An 18,237-nucleotide genomic window follows, 5' to 3' on the forward strand; every position below is an offset into this window, starting at 1 on the left:
AATAATTTCTTCATCCTCGTTACCATTCAAAGTTTGAATATTAGCACCATAAATAGGATTTCCACCTTCACTGTCAATTGATCCATTTCCATCATTAACATCTTATACTTGTACCTAATTATGAACCCTATTAGGTGGTTCATCATTAACAACATTATTATGTTCTTCTACATCACATTAAACCCTATGACCATCATTTACTTTTTCTTCAATCACATCACCAAAAACGATAGCCTCATTAGATAGTTCATCAGTCACAACATCCTGATTCTCTTCTATTGATGTTAAACTCAATACCTTAGGAACTAATTGAGGCTCATCTATACCATGTTCTATATAGATATCTACTATATCATTATTTAACTAATATCCTATCATATCAAGAATAGTTTCGTCATCCCTAACTAATCTAAATCCACCATTAAGTGTTATACCAGGCTTTAAATAAAAAATTCTTCTAATGTTCATAAATCCAATATTTTCACAAACACTTAAGAACTCATAAAAACTAATCTTTTTAGGGTCAAATGTCAAAGTCTTCAACAATTTTATTTATATAGCTCAAATTTGAACCCTTTCCAATAAATGTTCCTTGATAATGAAATCTTATTATCATCAATTCAAAACTTATATTTGTAAAAAGAAAAAAAATAACATATCATCAAACTTTAAACATTTGTTTATTCAAACTAAATCCAATAACTACTAACTACTTGTTTAGGATCATACATTTGTCAAAACCTCGTAAGAAAAAAAAAAAACTCACCTGAAAATGATGGACACCCAAGTGTTTAGAATGAAAAGCACCACTCAATTTCTTTTTAATATTCCTTTTAGGAATTACGAATCCACTCAATTTCTTCTTAATCTTGCTTTCAAGAATCACAATTTCTTCTTAATCCACTTGATCTTTGATTAATAATTTTTTTTTGAAACCTTGAATCCCCTAAATTCACTAAATTCCATTTTTTATAGTTTTAATCTCTTAGATGCGTTTATACCATTTTTTTTTAAAACCAAAACTTTTTACTTTTAATGTAAAAGTACTTTATATCCTCATTTTCAAACCAACAAATAACAGATCACAGGTTTCAATTTTTTTTTTGTGCATGTAAGTCACAATCATTATGGAATCTTTAATTGAATAAATTTGAAAACACGAAATTCTAAATTGAATCAAATTAAAAATGATATCCTTAATTTAGAAAACACGTAAATATTAGATTTTTAATTGAGTGTTTAACCTAAAATTAATGGAGGTCAAGGTCTCCAGTTTGAGCCTCTTGTATAACCCCACCATCAAGACAATAAAAAAAAATAAAAAAATCCCGGTAACACTGGATCGATGATGGTAGAAATTTGAAGGCAATATTTATTTGTTAGTATCAATTATGTGTAATCGAAGTGATAATGTGTCAAACTCGAAATTGACTCAACTCAAAAATTCACAATTAAAAATTTAATTCGAGCTCAATCAAAATCTATTTTTCACGTTCAAGCTAGACATATAATTTAATTAAGTTAACTTAATTTCAGTCAATTTGATAGACTTGTTTATATTTGATAAAATTGTAAATGTTGATATGGAACCCTATAATTTTTACCATTTACTTATATATATATATATATATATATATATAGGTAAATAAAAGTTTGATTAAACTTGATTAGGTTCACAAATCTCTTAAGTGGGACATTAAACCACTCAAGTTCAGATCAATCCATTATTAGAATTACTCAATCTTGAGTTCAACTCAATAATGAACAGATTGAATTCGAGTAGTTTTTTTCAAATTCAAATCAAATCAAACCCGAATAAGTACACACCGAATAGCTCAAAGTGAGTCAGTTAACTCATTTACAGCTGTATTACCAATCATCAAACCTGTTACATATTTAAGTGCCATCCATCCTCATCCACTTTTCTAGTTTCCTTTCTTCAAAGGTACTTTCATTTAGTTTTCTTTTAATCTCCTTACAAGGAGAGGTGGGTGAGCAAATTCCACACTTCAAGTGAAGGAGTTTCCTGCCCTTCGGTTGAAAAAGATATACCAGCCTTCTTTCCTACATTGATTCAAGCTCAATAAATTTTGCATTTTACTCCTGAAACAAACCCTATGCCAATAATTACAAACAACAGAAGGTGCAAAAAGATTTTGAAATTTATTAATGATGCAAGTCTATTTACATGACTTGCTGTAAAGCTAAAAGCCTCCAGGGACAGGGAGGATCTCACCACAGCATCAAAAATAGTAGCATACATTACATGGCTGTATAATCTTTATTGTATACCACCGGAACAGTTGGTTACACTTCTGTGGAGAACTTTTAGCTCGAGACACCATATCCGGTGCTTAAGCCACAACGACTATGATGAAAATGAGGAGAATGATCCCAAAGATTACCAACAGCAAACATCTCTGCATGAAAAAATTTCATTGGTTAATCATTTTTTAATGTCACATACTAGTTCAAAGTTACAAACCTCAATCAAAATCGGTACAATAAAAATAACTTGGAAGTTATTCCTATCAAAAGTATAAATATCACCCACCATGAAGTTAAACGAGGAAAATGTGAAACTGAAGAAATATTTTATGTGAAACAACTATAATTATGACTAAAAATTGGTAAATAAATGATCTTAAGGAGGAAAAATAGTTCTGTTTGGAACAAGAGAAAATGATTTGGATAGATCATACTTACCGTAGATGAATTTGCTCTCTGGATCTTGGCTGCTTTTTTAAGATGTGAAGTAGCTTGCACAGTTGCAGAATGGGAATTCTCAATGTTTGAACCAATATCATCTGCAAGGAAAACATGTCAAACATCTTGTCACATTTGCAGCCAAAGCTTTGGAGAAACTTGAGTAAGAAGACAAGACATTCCAACAAAAGTATATATTTGACATAAGTCTTACCAATCATGGCTCCTTGCTCATGGACCAAAACTGCTAGATCTTTGAAAATCTCGTTCACTTCACTAATCTGTTGTTGAATTTCTTTGATCCCCTGATCTCTTTCTTCAATAATAGCTTCATTGAATGTGATTTCATTGTCCAACAGTATAACTTCTTGTCTGTTAACAGAATAATTTGACAATTATAAGCATTTACAGGGAAATGAATTATGTATTTTTGACGGCAGTCTATGACATATCCGTCTCTCTCACTATGGAAACTCAAGCAATTCAATTGATGAAAAATTAAAAAGGGAAGAAACAAGGGATAGAAAATAGCTTTGCGACATGAATGAATCCACATTTGAAACCACATTTCCCTAATTTAAAGCCTCAAAGAAGGATACTACAGAAATCCAGTGCTATTTTTTGGCCCAAGTTACTCAAGAAACTATCAAAGTGAGTCTCATAATAACAACTTTTTAAACAACAATAAGGCTGACTAGTTCTGGAAGTGATAGTTTAACCTTTAGGGTGGGGAAGAAAAGAGGTAAAATTCTATCTAAACAATTATGGAATTACAAACCATCAAAAAGAATTTCTTGAATAAGTGTCAGCAGCATCAGTCACAGAGATAAGAAGAAGAATCTCTCCCTTTTATCAAAATAGTCTACAATATAAGCAACATTTAAAGAAGATAAAAAATTGCCACCTCAAAAGAGTCAATTACATGGGTAAAGAAGAAAACATTTTTTCAAGCAAGAAGCTGAAAATAATAAATAAGGGTTGAGTTATCACAAAATTCAAGATTTTCAGCCACACCAGAAAAGATTGACTTAGTGCAAATAACTAACAGCTTCACAAAAGTAGGTTATATAATCAAAGTACCATGTAAAAACTCCTCACCTTTTTGCTACCAGAAGAGTTTGTTGTTCTTGACTCTTAGATGAACTTATCTCCACCTCATGGGCAGCATAACTGCATATGTTTACAAGTTGTGAGATAAAGCACAACATTCATGCACAAAATATAACAGCTCAGGAGCATTTAAATTATAGACAGTATGGTCAACCCTGTAATGACGAAAAGTAGCTAAAAGAAGCTTGTAGGATTCCAAACCATGAGTCACTATATTACATTCCAATTTTATGTTTGCCATTCTTCAACAACAATATAGAGATTACAAGAAAAAGTTAATAGAAACTGTCTTAATCATTCTTCAGTATCTATTTCAGTTTTGATGTTTTCCACTAATATGCTGGAACTTACAAACTCCACAATAAGTTTTGCTCTTTCACATTCTATCGTTACTACATGTGTTTAAAATGAAACCCATAAAAGGATAGTTAACTTTTCACACCATAAAATACAGGACAAACGATAATTGTACCCAGACCCAATGAACCAGCAATCATATTGAATATGCACATATGCATGTTTATATTGACAGATTCACACATGCATGTTCTTATCTACAATCTGCAGGATATGTGTACTTATGCTGGTATTGCTGTACGCACATAAAAGTAATTTCAGTGCCGGTTAAAGTACCTGGGAGGAAGTACTTCTTTGGGAACAAAAGGAGTATATGCTGTTTCCCTCTCAGCTGCAAGCCTTTGAGCCTTCTGAAAGTCTTTAAGAGCCAACTGAAGATCTTTCGCAAGCTTAGCATCAGCAATCTTCTTTAAGGGCTGCAGTTTAATGAAAAGATTGTCAGGTGATGTAATGTAAACCACCAACTTCCTCCTAAAACAAGAAATGAAAAAGGCACTACTCTTTTGAAGAACAAGTATAGTAGGGAAGAGTCAACAATTTCCAAAACCAATTTAGTCAAAAGATAGGAGGATAAAAGCATAAGTAGATAAAGAAGGGGATACCAACAAGTAAACCAGTGTCATAAAGGGCAAGCAATGCACTTACTGAAGTGCTCATGAGAGGTTAAACACAATAGAAGCGTCTTAGAATGCCCCAATAGCACTTACTTGCACCATTATACCATAATATCTTTTTCACTAACATATTATCTAGTTTAAACCCACAATTTTAAATATGACACAGTAACACAATACAAAATTGATGAAATAAACACGAAAGCAAATGATTTAAAATTTAGCAAAAACCATATATGAGTTTGGCAAAAACCAAAATATGTGTTTTGTGTTTGGCATGTCAACATGAAATGTGACATAACAATTTTTGTGTTTTACACGTGTTAGATACGAAATAGACAAATACGACTACAAAAATTGTCAGGTCTAATCTAGTTATATAATTTTGGAAAAAATTAAAAATCAAAATATAAAGCAGATGAACTTACACTAACTTCTGCATCTTGATCATCTTCACTTGCTTCCCTTAGTTTTGCGGAAGTCTCTTTGACCAATTGCCCTATATGTAACCTTGTCTTATGCCTACCAAGGAAGACAACCAAATATAAGGACCAATGAAGAGCAAAATCATATCATCTTGAGCCACAAAACAGGAGATAACCCGCTCTCATCCCATAAATTCCATCTCATCTAACCCAAGATTCAAATCCAAGGCATCTAAGTTGGAGTCTCAAGTTCTAACCAGCGGGAACATGAAGGGCAAATAGTGATTAATCATGCAATCATTCATCAAGAAACAAAACAATAAAAAGCGCCAATTGCCTCAAAAACTGTTTTAAAAAGAAAAAACTTACAACTTGTCGCGTAATTCAGAGGTGTCTTTAGGGGTACCAAGGGAATTAACAAGACGATCAAAGGCCAAAATAGCGTTTCTTATTTTGAAAATCCCAGCGGCCACCGATTGCGAAGCCGAAGCCTCTCCTTTTCCTTGGAACAACTGTTGCTGAGAAGAAGAATTCAAGTTGTTGTTTTGCTGCGGCCTTACAAAACCAGCTTCAAGATCCTGGAAACTCATTCCTTTTCCTTGTTAATTTCTAAGGAATTGGTCACAGTAACGAAGGAAGAACCAAAGATAGGAAAGATGAAAATAAGGCAAAAGCCAAAAAAATAAATTAAAAAAAAAAACCTAAAAGAAAGAAAGAAATGAGTTTGAGGTGATGAAGTAATTATAATATACCAAATTGGTTTGTTGTTGTAGTTAGATGATCATGTTCTTCTCCTTCTCCTTGGAGTCAAACAAGGACAACTCTAGAAGTTTCGGTTTTGGAGGATAACTGCATATTTAAAATTGTTCTATTCTCAGACCCAAAAAGAACAAAATTATTCAATTCATCCATGCTTTTAACTTTGCTGCTAATGTAGGGCACGTCCCCTTACCAACCCCCCCCCCCCCCCCCATTTCACACGTGGCAGAATTTTTTTGTTTTTTATTTTTAAAAATTTTTATTGTCAATTTTTTTCAATTTCTTTTAAAAATTTCATAAACAAATTTCAAAAATTTCAAAAATTTTTAATCTACTTTATCAAAATTTTTTTTATTTTTTCTTTTATTAACATGTTTTTTTCTAAATCCATCATTTTGATAAATTTTATTTTTGTATGAAACTTAATTCAAGTATCACGTGATATTTTTTAATTTTTTGTCTTTTTAAATTTTAATTATTTATGTATGATCCCTTTAAGCTGTGCTATATGGCACTTGTTCTTTTCTTTTTAAATTTTTATTTATTTTTATTTTTTAACTATTTTTCATATTTTTTAATATTTAATGAATATTTTTAAGATTTTAATTTTTTTATGTGAAACTCATTTTATACCAAAAATATTTTTGCTTTTTAGACATAAATTTTTTTTTATTTTTTTAAAGATTTTGATTCTTTTTTATATAAAACCTATTTGGTATAAAAAATATGTAGCATATTTACATTTATTTTGATATATTTAATAAATTTTTCTTTAGATTTCAAAATTTTTTTGTCACTCACTTTCTTTTTCTTTCTTTTTTGTCACACAATTCCTGTTCTAAAAGTGTTGTATTTTTATTTTTTTATTTTAAATTATTTTTAAATTTTATATATTAAATAAATTTTTTTTAAAATTTTAAAATTTTTTATTTTGTCAACTTCATAGCATAGGTATACCATTGTTAGTTATTTTTTTATATTTTTTATTTATTTTTTTAAATATTTATATTTTCTTTTAATATGGTAAATTTTTTAATGTGACTTACCTTTAATATTTTTTATTTAAAAAATTTATTCCTTTTTCTTTGATTTTTTCCTATTTTTAATTTGATAATTATTTAAAAAAAATGATATTAAAAAAAACTCATCATCAATAATGTTGCATGGCAACTTGACTTTCTTTTTTTCTCTTTTTTTTTTTTTTTGTTTTCTCTTCTTTTTTTCTACCTTTATTTTTTATTAGATTATTTTATTAAAAAAACCCACGGATGTGTATAAGTGATAACACTCTATTTCATTTTTTATCTTTTTTATTTTTTTAATCAGATAATTTGTAACAAAAAATTAATAAATAAATTAAAAAAAATATTAATGGAGGTATGGATAACAAAATAACTTGAATTCGCTATATTTGATTCGTTCGAATCCAATAAATGAGTTTTTTATTTGAGATCAAATTGAATTTTTTTTAAATCATGATTGAGTCAAAGACGAATTTATGGTGTTCCATCTTACTTTAACTATATATACATATATTAAACTATATTTTTAATTATTTATTTAATTTTATTTTGATATATATGTTTTATATTAAAAAATTATTATTTATTATCTTAATTTAATACTATATTTATACATAATTAAGATGTAATCATCATTAAAGTATCCACATACTACCTTATTTTTTCTCTTTTTTTATTTTTTTTTTAGCTTTTTTGTTTTTAATATAGATAAATTTTGCCAAAAAAATCTATGTACCCATCCATGTGACACTCTCTTGGTCTTAAATTAATAAGAATTTTAAAATGACAAAACAAATATTTACTAAAATTGAATTAAATTGATTTGAACTTAATTTGAATATTTTTCTAGCCCTCCATCAAGTGAAAAATTGTTTTAAATCAAATACAATTCTTTTTTCATGGCTAAAAAAAAGAATTTGGTAAAAAATGCATGGAAAGGATCAATCCCCTTAGGGATAAGATTAATCCCTTCAAGCACTCAATTGATCGTTTCTCCAAAAGGATCGATTACTTTTTTGGCTAAAATTTTTCTCGTGTGATTTTTGCTAAAACCAATCGATCGCCTTTTTTATTAGATCGATTGGTACAATAATATCAAGAAAAGATCGATCCCCTCTTATGTATGGATTGATTGATTTTTAAATAAAAGCAAAATTTATTTTGATAAGCATGAGAATTGATCAATCACCTACCTAGGAGATCGATCACCTGCATATAGGATCGATTAGGTATCTTACCTGATCGATTGGATAGTATTTTCACTCCTAAAGTTTTGGCTTTCAAAACTAGAATCAATCGATCCCTTTTAATACAGGATCAATTGATTTGACCCTGATAAGCTTAAAGGATTACTTTTTCTTATAATTTGTAGAGGCTCCTAATATTAAATGAAACTAATGGCTTTCTTCACCTTTCTACATATAAAATGAAATCTCTCACCAAATTAAAGCCATCAAGAGCCAAATAAATCTATTGCTTCCATCATTCATCTTCTTCAAGCATTAAATAGCTTATTGTTATGTGAAAAAAAGCAAAAAATTTATATTGTATTCATTTTTTTCTCTTTGATATCCTTATTAACAGTTATTTGTACTTCAAAATTGTAAATACTCAAGGTTATCAAATGTGCAAAAGCACTTTCATTTGTATTGTGACTTTGTAAGCTTAAGGGGAATGTTAACCACTAAAAGACTTGGTTGTATTGTGAGCTTAAGAGGGTGGATAATCTTTTAAGAAGTTGTGTAGATTGTATCAAGCTTTAGAAGAAGCTAGGTTGTAATATTTAACATTTTGATAGTGAATTCAACTCCTTGGTAAGTGAGGCTAAGTGCTTAGAGAAAGGGCTGAACATTTATAATCTCGATGTTTGATTTTTTAACTCTACCTCTTTACATTTCAAGTTATCATTATCGTGCTTATATTTTGAGTTTATTAGCTTAGAAATTGATATTTGTAATAATTGTTTTAATTGCCATTAAATTTGTTAAAATTTATAATAAACCAATTTATTCATTTTTGGCTTATTCAAGTCTTTGAGCTAACACACCTCAATTTGTTTTTTTAACCTTTTGTTTGTTTAATTAAATAAATTTTGAAACCAAATGAGGCAATGCTAAGGAATGCCATATCAATTTGTCTTTAATAGATCCCTACTTAATTAGGATATCCACGTAGTACCTCAATGAATTTTTTTTCCTTTTTATCTTTTTTATTAAAGTAATTTTATGAAAAAAAAAACCTAAAAGAGGTGTTGACATCGCACCTCATTTGTTTTTTCTCTTTTATTTTGTTTTTTGTATTTTTAATTACATAAATTTTGTAACTAAATGTGTCACTTGATAGAGATGTTAAAATTAGGGGAAAGCAACAATCGATGTTAACCCAAAAAATTGCTTAAAAATTTGTCATTAAAATAATTTTGTTTCGTTTTTTTGGTTTAATAATTAAATCAGTTTGGGGTTTAATTTTTGCGATTTAATCAGTCGGTTTTCGATCTTGAATTTTAAGACTCGAACCGATCAATAAAATTGAAATTTAATAATTAAATATTAAAATAAATAAATAAATAATAGTATTAATATTTAATATTTAATATTTTAATTATTTCATTTACTCATTTACCCTTTTCTTTTTTCTAAAATCTAAAACCCCCAAAATAAATCCTTCATTTCCTTTGTTTCTCCCTTACACTCTTTGTTTCTGTCAAATGACTTTGCCTTGACGCCTTAATCATACCAAACCTCTTTTTCTTTTTTTACCTCTCATAATCAAACCAAACACCCAAACAACACATTAGAGGGATAGCTTTTATATCTTCTACTCATGCAAATAGCTTTTATTTGCATGGCATTTTTTTTTATATAATTTTTTTAATTAGATAAATTTTATAAAAAAAAATAGTTAATAGAGATAGTAAAACAAAAAAATTTTACCCACGACAACACATGTGTATTTTTTTAATTTAGAAATAAATTTTACTAATATAAATCAATGCTAGATTTAAAAAAAAAATTTGATTTCTCCAATTTTTTTTTTTTTACATAAATTCTTAATCTATGAACTTTTAAAAAAATTAAAGTACTATAATTTTATTTTTAATTTTGTCATTATATTTTAAGTTATTAATTATTTAACATAAAATAACAAAAGTGATGAAATTTATCGTTACATTAATAAGCTAATTTGTGAAATATTTTAATTTTTTTTAATTTTATTAAATTTAATGAAAATAAATTGCAATCGTATATCTTAAAAATTTTAAATTTATATATATTAGGATAATAATTTTTTAATATCATGATTAAAAATGATAATTACACAATTAGATTCATAAATTAACAATAGATTTAAATTAAAATTAAATATTACAAACTACAAACTACAAATATTCACAAGTTTATAAAAGAAAAATGTTTTCAAATTTCTATTGACCTATGACAAAAACAAGATAAATAATAGGTTATAAAAAATAATAATAACTAAATTATATACTAAAACAAAAATCAGTTTTATTCAAATGATAATATATTTTTAAAATTTACATAATTTTATTATCGGTCTTGTAGTAAAATCTTTTAATCAAAAAAGAATTGTTAAGTAATTATGAACCATTTATTTAAGACTTGGTCATCTATGTTTTTATATTGTGTAAAATACTAATAATTTATGTATTTTTATTTTATATAAAAATTACATGTTATAATTCATATTCATGCAAAAAACATAAAATATATTTTTTTAATTTTTATTAAACTCATGTATAATTTTCATCAAAATTTTAAATCGTATCAATTTTATTTTTTATATATTTTTATGTCATATTACTATATCATATTTTAAATTATCAAATATACATAATAGTATCAATACTAAAATATTTAAACCATGAATCACCTGTCACATCTCATGACCATCTTAAAATATCCAAACCAATTATTCCAAAGCCACTTAGATAGCATTTGGTATATTTTACAAGATCATTATGATAACATAATTACTGGAGTGATCTTAACACTCATTATTTGAAATAATCATTTTATTTGGTTAACGATTATTAATTTTTATGAATTAAATATTACTATATTTGGTATTATTAAAAGTTAAATATTATTTTGCTTAAAAGTATGAAAAAATCATGTATAGTGTAATAGTTATACAAATTAATAATTTTATGATTATTTAAAGATAATAATTTGTAAAATATTAGTAATATTGATTTATCTTATAATAAAATATTATTAAATTAATAAATATATTTATTGATGGATAAATTTATTTTTATAATATAAATTATGTAAAAAAATTTGAATTATATTAAATTCATAATTAAACAATTATATTATATATAAAATATTAAAAATTAAACAAATACATAAATTATTTTAAACTTGTTATAATGAATATTAATTTGAAAATATAAAAATTTATAATATAAAATGATTATAATTTTAAGATACAACAAGTTTTTAATTTACATATTAAATGGATGAAATTAATTGTTGTTAATTTTATATATCATATCATATCAATGACAAAAATTTCTCAAATTTTATATCATAATTAAATCATTATCTAAGTAAGTGATTTGATTATTTTCGATAATTTAAAATTATCATCACGTAAAATTATCAAATATTTATCAAACATAACGATCTAATTATCATATATAAATTACCATAATTTTAAAAATAATTACCGCATATCAAACATTAACTTAATGATCTTAAGTAGGGTTGGCATCGGGACGGGTTTTGCTCGTCCCAAACCCGATCTGACTTTATGTATTAATAAACCAAAACCTGACCCTATGAGAAATTTTTTTTTGTTTTTTCATACTTGAATCCGACCCGATCCAATATTATATAAATCGTACCAGACCCGATCCGACATGAAATTAATAAAATATTTTTTTTTTAAATATAAAATATTATTTTTTAAATATAAATATTTAAAAATATCATTATATAAATATATATAAATAATTAATTAATTAAAAATAATTTTTTATATAATATCGGATCGGATATGCCTAAAACTCGAATCTGACCCGATCCCAATTGTTTCTTAACCTTACCCGACCCGATCTAAAACCCAAAATAAAAAATAAAAAATTAATCTCATAAAATCAGATCGGATCAAAACCCGTCGAAAGTCGGATTGGATTCCCATTCCTAATCTTAAGCGGTTGCTCACCCTTAGCAAGTGCTATCCCAAATTGGACCTAAAAATGAGACTCCATCTCAACGTGAAGTGGTCCCAATTAATGACTTGGATGGGTTCAATATAATGTAACCCAACTTAAATGACTTCATTGTAAGAAAATGGGAATAGGATATTAAGGTTAGTTTAATGTTGATGTTGAAAATAATTTTTTATTAAACGCTGTTTTTAATTTAATTTTAATGTTAAAAAAATATGGTTTTTTAATTTAAAATTTTTATTTTGTAACCAAAATATTTAAGGGATATTTTTATAATATAAAAAGTTTTTGAAATAAAAAAATCATTATATTATTGTATATTTTTAATAAGAAAGGAATCTACTTGTATTAATGTAAAATTAAAAAATTTTACATTTTTTAATAATTGATTTTAATATATTCAAATAATTGGTGAATCAAGTAAAAACAAAATAATTAACGTCATCTCTTGAATTTATCAAATTTAATATTAAAAAAATAATTTTTGGGTGAAAATTGATTCCTCCCTTATTTATAATATTTTATTATTTCATATATTTTAAAATATTTTAATATATCATTATTAAACAAACCTGAAAAAACAGAATTTTAAGTTATAATTCCAAGACATAATTCCAATTTGCAATAAAAATAAATAAAAAATTGAAAACTTAAGCTCCACGACCACGTTCCTTTACCTTCACACGTCAACCCCCACTACATTAAATCAACTATACCCGACTCTACATAAACTTACAGTAATCACGCTTCTTAAATTGTACAAATATTCCAAAATACCCAATCCCTATAAAGTACTATTGCCCACAGCATGAAAGTTAAAGATCTATGTTAAGGATATCCGCGGAAGATATTTATTGTCCGCCCCGTGACTTCGTTAACCACCGGAGCTTCTCTCTCGGGGAAAATTTTTCATTTTCCTTTCAATTTTACTGGAAAGAAAAAAAAATTTTTTCCGGTGAAGAAAGATTCGATTTGTTTTGCCATAAACGGAACTCCATGGCGGTTAGTGCAATTTTTATGGTTGTTTTTTTTATCATTTTGATTGGTCGGCAAGAAAATTTATGACAATAAGAAAAAATTTCATTTGCTTGATTAATAAAGAGTTTTGATTATATGTCTTGGGAATTATATGCAAACTATTTATGGATCTTGTTGATTTCATTTCGCGCTTGTAATTCAATTTTTCTATGCCAATTAGGAATATATTAGGTTGATGAACAAAAAACTTAATTTTAGATTTCTTTAAAGAAAAATGGAAAATTTACACAATTTAACTCGCTTTAAGGCCTTCCATAATAAGAATTGAATGGTGAATTATGTGCATGTATGTGCTCCTGGATGTGGTTATTATGTAGATGATAACTTTTAATGAGGTTGAAACCTAGTGGCAATTTTGTTTTTCATTTTGCCTAAAAGGATAAGGAATGTCTTCTTTGTGAAATGCATATTATCTATTTATGGTAGACTTGATAATTTTAAATACAACATGGTGACACGGTAAAAAATATACGAAAAAATACACAAAAATGACGCAGATTGAAATTTTAGCAAAAATCGAATATAAGTTTGGTAAAAACCAAAAATATGTTACTCCTGTTTGGTGTGTAGACACGAATTATAGCATTGTAATTTTCATGTTTTATTTGTGTTTGACTCTAAATAGACACGGTACAAATATACAGATTGTCAAGTCTAATTTATGGATTTATGCTGTTTCTTTTTGACAGATCCAATCGGTGAAAGTGTGCAATGTTTCCTTGGGTGCATCTGAGCAAGATATTAAGGAGTTCTTTTCCTTCTCTGGTGAAATTGAACATGTTGAAATGCATGGGTTAGTTATTACCGTAAGATATTTAAGTTTCGCCATCTCTTTTTTGTTTGCTTGCTCTATTTTACAGTATGGATACAAAGAAAGGAAGCAAATACTTAAAATTGCTTCTCATTGCTTTCATTTGTAAACAGTATCTGGTCTAAGTTTCTTATTGATTTCATTTTTTTTCCTTCCAGTGATAATGAGCGATCTCAAGTTGCATATGTTGCTTTCAAGGATCCATCGGGAGCTGAGACTGCCGTTCTTCTTTCAGTGTGCACCTATCTCATTTCTTTTGAGCTTTTCTGTATTGAATATTATTAGTTGTTTTCACCGACCCTTCCATATGCATTACATAATTTGGTTTATGCTTCTGTTATAAGGCAAATGGTTGGTCAAACATATATGGGAATTAAATGTCTATAAATCTTTTATGGAGATCATGTGCTTTTGAAACCAAACACTTTAATGCTTTGCTGCTGCAATCACCATGCCAAAGCCATTTTGTTGAAAGTCTTTTATCAGTTAAAAAATAACAACTGTTGCTACTAAAATATATCTGCCTCTGAGGTAAGATTTGCTGAAGACATGTGAATCCATGTATGTGTTTGACTGAATATTTGAATTTATATCTTGAATTCACGCTATGCTTCAGTTTGATGATAATTGATTTAAAATAAAACTTAATTTCAAGGAACTGATCGAATCTAGCTCTACATTTGAATGGTGTTTAAAACCTATGTGGCTGAGAGGTTTCAATTTTTATGTGTTCTTCTGACTTGTGAAGAGTTTTTTTGGTTTCACAAAACAACATTCATGTTGGCCATTTGGCATCATGTGGTAAAACTGCAGTTATTCTACCAAAGCTTGCATTTAGTTCCTCATTTATGCAAGTATGTGTTTTCAGTTACCATCATGGTTTCGAGATATATTTATTTGTTTCCTTTTCTTTTTCGTTGGTTCAATGTCATAATCTTTCATTGCAACATCTCTTTTATTTGAAGTATCTAAGTTTGCCTTCTTATTGACTTTTTCTGGTTTTTTATACATCTAATCGTTCTGCCCTTGTTGCCCCGCTCTGTTTCTTATATAAGGGAGGAAGTAAAGAGGGAAAAGAGAAGAGGCAAGGGGTATCCTGATTGCCATATTATTGTTAATTTGTAGTGTTACAAAGTTTACTTCAGAAAAGAGCTGTTTCCCTTAAAGGATGATGTTGATTTATTGGATAAAAGGTTTTAATTTCATTCTTATTAATTCAGATTACATGCTTTTCTTCAGGGGGCTACAATTGTTGATCAATCTGTCACCATAGAGCTGGCTCCTGATTACAAGCCACCTGCTACTTCCTCTGCAACACCTGTAATGTCATAACCCATGGCAATCTGCTTTGATTTCACTTCCTAAATGATGATGTGTAATGTGAATGAATTGTTTGATCACCTCAGGCAACAGAGAATAAATGTGCTGGCCAGGCTATATCTGCTGTCCAGAAGGCAGAGGATGTTGTAAGCAGCATGCTTGCCGGGGGATTCATTCTTGGCAAAGATGCAGTTAACAAAGCAAAGGCCTTTGATGAGAAGCATCAGCTCACATCAACCGCCACTGCCAAAGTTGCTTCTCTGGACCAGAAGATTGGTTTTACTGAGAAAATTAGTGCTGGCACAACCTTGGTGAATGATAAAGTGAGGGAAATGGACCAGAAGTTTCAGGTTTCTGAGAAGACCAAGTCTGCATTTACGGCTGCTGAGCAGACAGTCAGCAATGCTGGATCTGCTGTCATGAAGAACCGTTATGTCTTGACTGGAGCCTCATGGGTTACTGGTGCATTCAACAGGGTTGCTAAGGTAGCAGGCGATGTGGGGCAGAAGACAAAAGAGAAAGTTTTGGCTGAGGAGGAACAAGCTCAGAAACCAGACCACTACGCACAGATTAACAAGTCTGGATCTCCTAAAGATGCTAAACCTGCTACAAGTGATCAACCTTCAAAGCCCTCATCTGCACAAGGATTAATCCTTTAATTTGCAGAAGACTGTAAAAACCAGCATGGAAAGTATGGATAATGTCATCTTTTTGTGTTCTGCTTTCTAGTTTGGACGTAGTTAAATGTAGGATACTTTGTCACATATTGTTTGATATGTTTGCTAAACTTGATTTACAAAATAATAGATGCCACAACATTTCAGCATCAATTTATCTCATAAATGCCAATTTTATTCATATTCATCCTTTCTTCACTTTGGAACAAGGAAAATTTCTTGTTTACCTTTGTCATTCATTCAGTGCATACTCTTAGGAAGTGTTTGGTTGGTGGAAATTAGATTCCTTTTGAGAAAGTGATTTCGGGAAGAGTCATCAATGTCATCCCTTTTTTCACCGACACCTGCAAATCTCAGGTTGTTTATTGGCCCTCGATAGTGGATCTAAACTGGAGGGAAAGCGCTGTGCTACTACTCATCCCGCTACATCACCAGGTAGTTCCTCAACCAGTTAGCCAGTTGAGTAAAATGTTGAACAAAAAATCTGCAAACGTCATTTTTTTTTTTTACTTCTTTCTTTAATTAAAAGGCAAATTTAATAAAATTAAGATTGTAAAGGGATCGTAAAATTTCTTAGGTTGAATGGATCCGTTTGGATCTTTGTTTACTTGAATTAGGCTTTTGTCTAATTTTCTCACCAATCACCTTTTTACTAATTAAAAAAAAATTACAGCTTGAAAATAGAAAAAAAAAATTATAAAAATTAAATTTTATTAAATATTATTTTGTTGAAGTAATTACATAAATTAACTAAGTTATATGAAAATTCTAATTTTTTTACTAATTTACTAATAAAATTATACTCCACTCCATGGAATTCTTACCTTTTATGTTGAATAGCTATAACCTAATGGACATAAATGATAATCTTATAAGCCTGTCCGACACCGATACATAGAATAATTTTTCATGTATTTTGACTAACTATAGTTTTACACTCGGTTGACCGTCCATCACAAATAAGATTTTTGAATAGAATTTGGGTTTATAGTAACAGGGGGAAAGGATTAGAAAAAGCACGAGTAAGATTGAAGGTTACGGAGAAAACGACCTGAAAACCTTTATTATTGTCCGTCCCAATCGGCTATCACTATCACAATTATTTTGAGTCTCTCTGGCCACCGGTCTTAAAAGCCTAAATTGACTCCTTCCTCCTCGTAGTGACCAAAACATACGAGGTAATTCGAATATTTTATTTATAAAATTTAGATTTGAATTTTAATGTTAGTGATTTGTTTTAATGATTTTTTATTGAATTATTTATAAATTTAATGTAAATTTTTTTAATTTACTATCTACTTTAACTTAAAAAAAACTCTTTCACTCTAATTTTTTTTAAAATATAAAATAATAAAATAATAATAACACCACGTGATTCATCACACATTTAATAAGTCAATCAGACGTTGAGTTTTAAAAATTTTTTTTTCTCACTTTTTTATGTAAGAGTGTTCATTCAGTTGGTTCGATTAATTTCAAATTAAATTATTTAAAATTAAATTAACTAAAATATTTTATTTTAATTTTATTAATCAAATCAAAATTTTTATTTATAAAAATTAATTAACCGAATTAATTTTAATCGTTTCAGATAAATTTTGATTAACCAAAATTTTTTCTTGTCATTGCTTTTGAACTATTCAAACTATATCATAGTGAGGAAGAAAGTTACATTCAGATATTGCAAATTATGTAGTTAAACAACTGCAATTGATTAATATTACCTAGTATACCGATAATCTACAACAACTGCTATACTAGGTGTTACCTTAGTCTCCAAGAGCTCAAGTTTGGCTCTGCTAATAAGCTTACCGGTAGAGATATAAGGGTCACAGGCAAGTTGTAAAAGAAAATTACAATAATCTCTTTTGGATATATCTTCATCACTTGGACTGTAAAGTGCTACAAAATTCAAGTTTAATTTGATGGAAGATATTACAGAATTCATGATGGAGCTTGGAAACATATTTTTTACCTTAATAATATACCAAAATTTTAATTAATTATTCGGTTAATTCGATTTTCAAATCGAATTAATCAAAAATTGAATTTTATTTAAAATTATTTTCAAAAGTTAAATCGACTTAATTTGATGACCGATCGATTAATTGAATTAAATCGATTCGATCGATTAATTCGATTAAAATCAAAATTTGAACACTTTTATCTTCATTTCACTTAACTGAACAACTATCTTT

At 28.2% G+C, this 18,237-nt stretch overlaps 2 protein-coding genes across 3 annotated transcripts; one reads left to right on the plus strand and one right to left on the minus strand.

The window, feature by feature from the left end:
* Positions 1-2,143: 2,143 nt before the first annotated feature.
* On the minus strand, positions 2,144-6,116 carry LOC111296459 (syntaxin-22-like). Of its 2 annotated transcripts, XM_089769147.1 has the most exons (8): positions 5,965-6,116; positions 5,582-5,821; positions 5,216-5,309; positions 4,450-4,589; positions 3,805-3,876; positions 2,921-3,078; positions 2,707-2,807; positions 2,144-2,420 (listed from the first exon to the last, which is right to left on the minus strand). In XM_089769147.1, the coding sequence occupies exons 2-8, from the start codon at positions 5,800-5,802 to the stop codon at positions 2,355-2,357; spliced, it is 852 nt and encodes a 283-aa protein (XP_089625273.1). In that variant the 5' UTR covers positions 5,803-5,821; positions 5,965-6,116; the 3' UTR covers positions 2,144-2,354. The 2 variants fall into 2 exon arrangements, with proteins under 2 accessions (XP_089625273.1, XP_022746511.2); XM_022890776.2 differs by lacking the exon at positions 5,965-6,116 and having other exon boundaries at positions 5,582-5,930.
* A 6,831-nt stretch (positions 6,117-12,947) lies between these two features.
* LOC111297449 (binding partner of ACD11 1-like) lies at positions 12,948-16,192 on the plus strand. Its single transcript, XM_089769148.1, has 5 exons — positions 12,948-13,195; positions 13,921-14,024; positions 14,201-14,276; positions 15,282-15,362; positions 15,449-16,192. The coding sequence occupies exons 1-5, from the start codon at positions 13,019-13,021 to the stop codon at positions 16,019-16,021; spliced, it is 1,011 nt and encodes a 336-aa protein (XP_089625274.1). The 5' UTR covers positions 12,948-13,018; the 3' UTR covers positions 16,022-16,192.
* The last annotated feature ends 2,045 nt before the right edge of the window (positions 16,193-18,237 follow it).

The sequence above is a fragment of the Durio zibethinus genome, chromosome 12, assembly GCF_047325235.1.
Source record: "Durio zibethinus cultivar Kanyao isolate XHJ-2024 chromosome 12, ASM4732523v1, whole genome shotgun sequence".
Taxonomy (NCBI): Eukaryota; Viridiplantae; Streptophyta; class Magnoliopsida; order Malvales; family Malvaceae; genus Durio; species Durio zibethinus.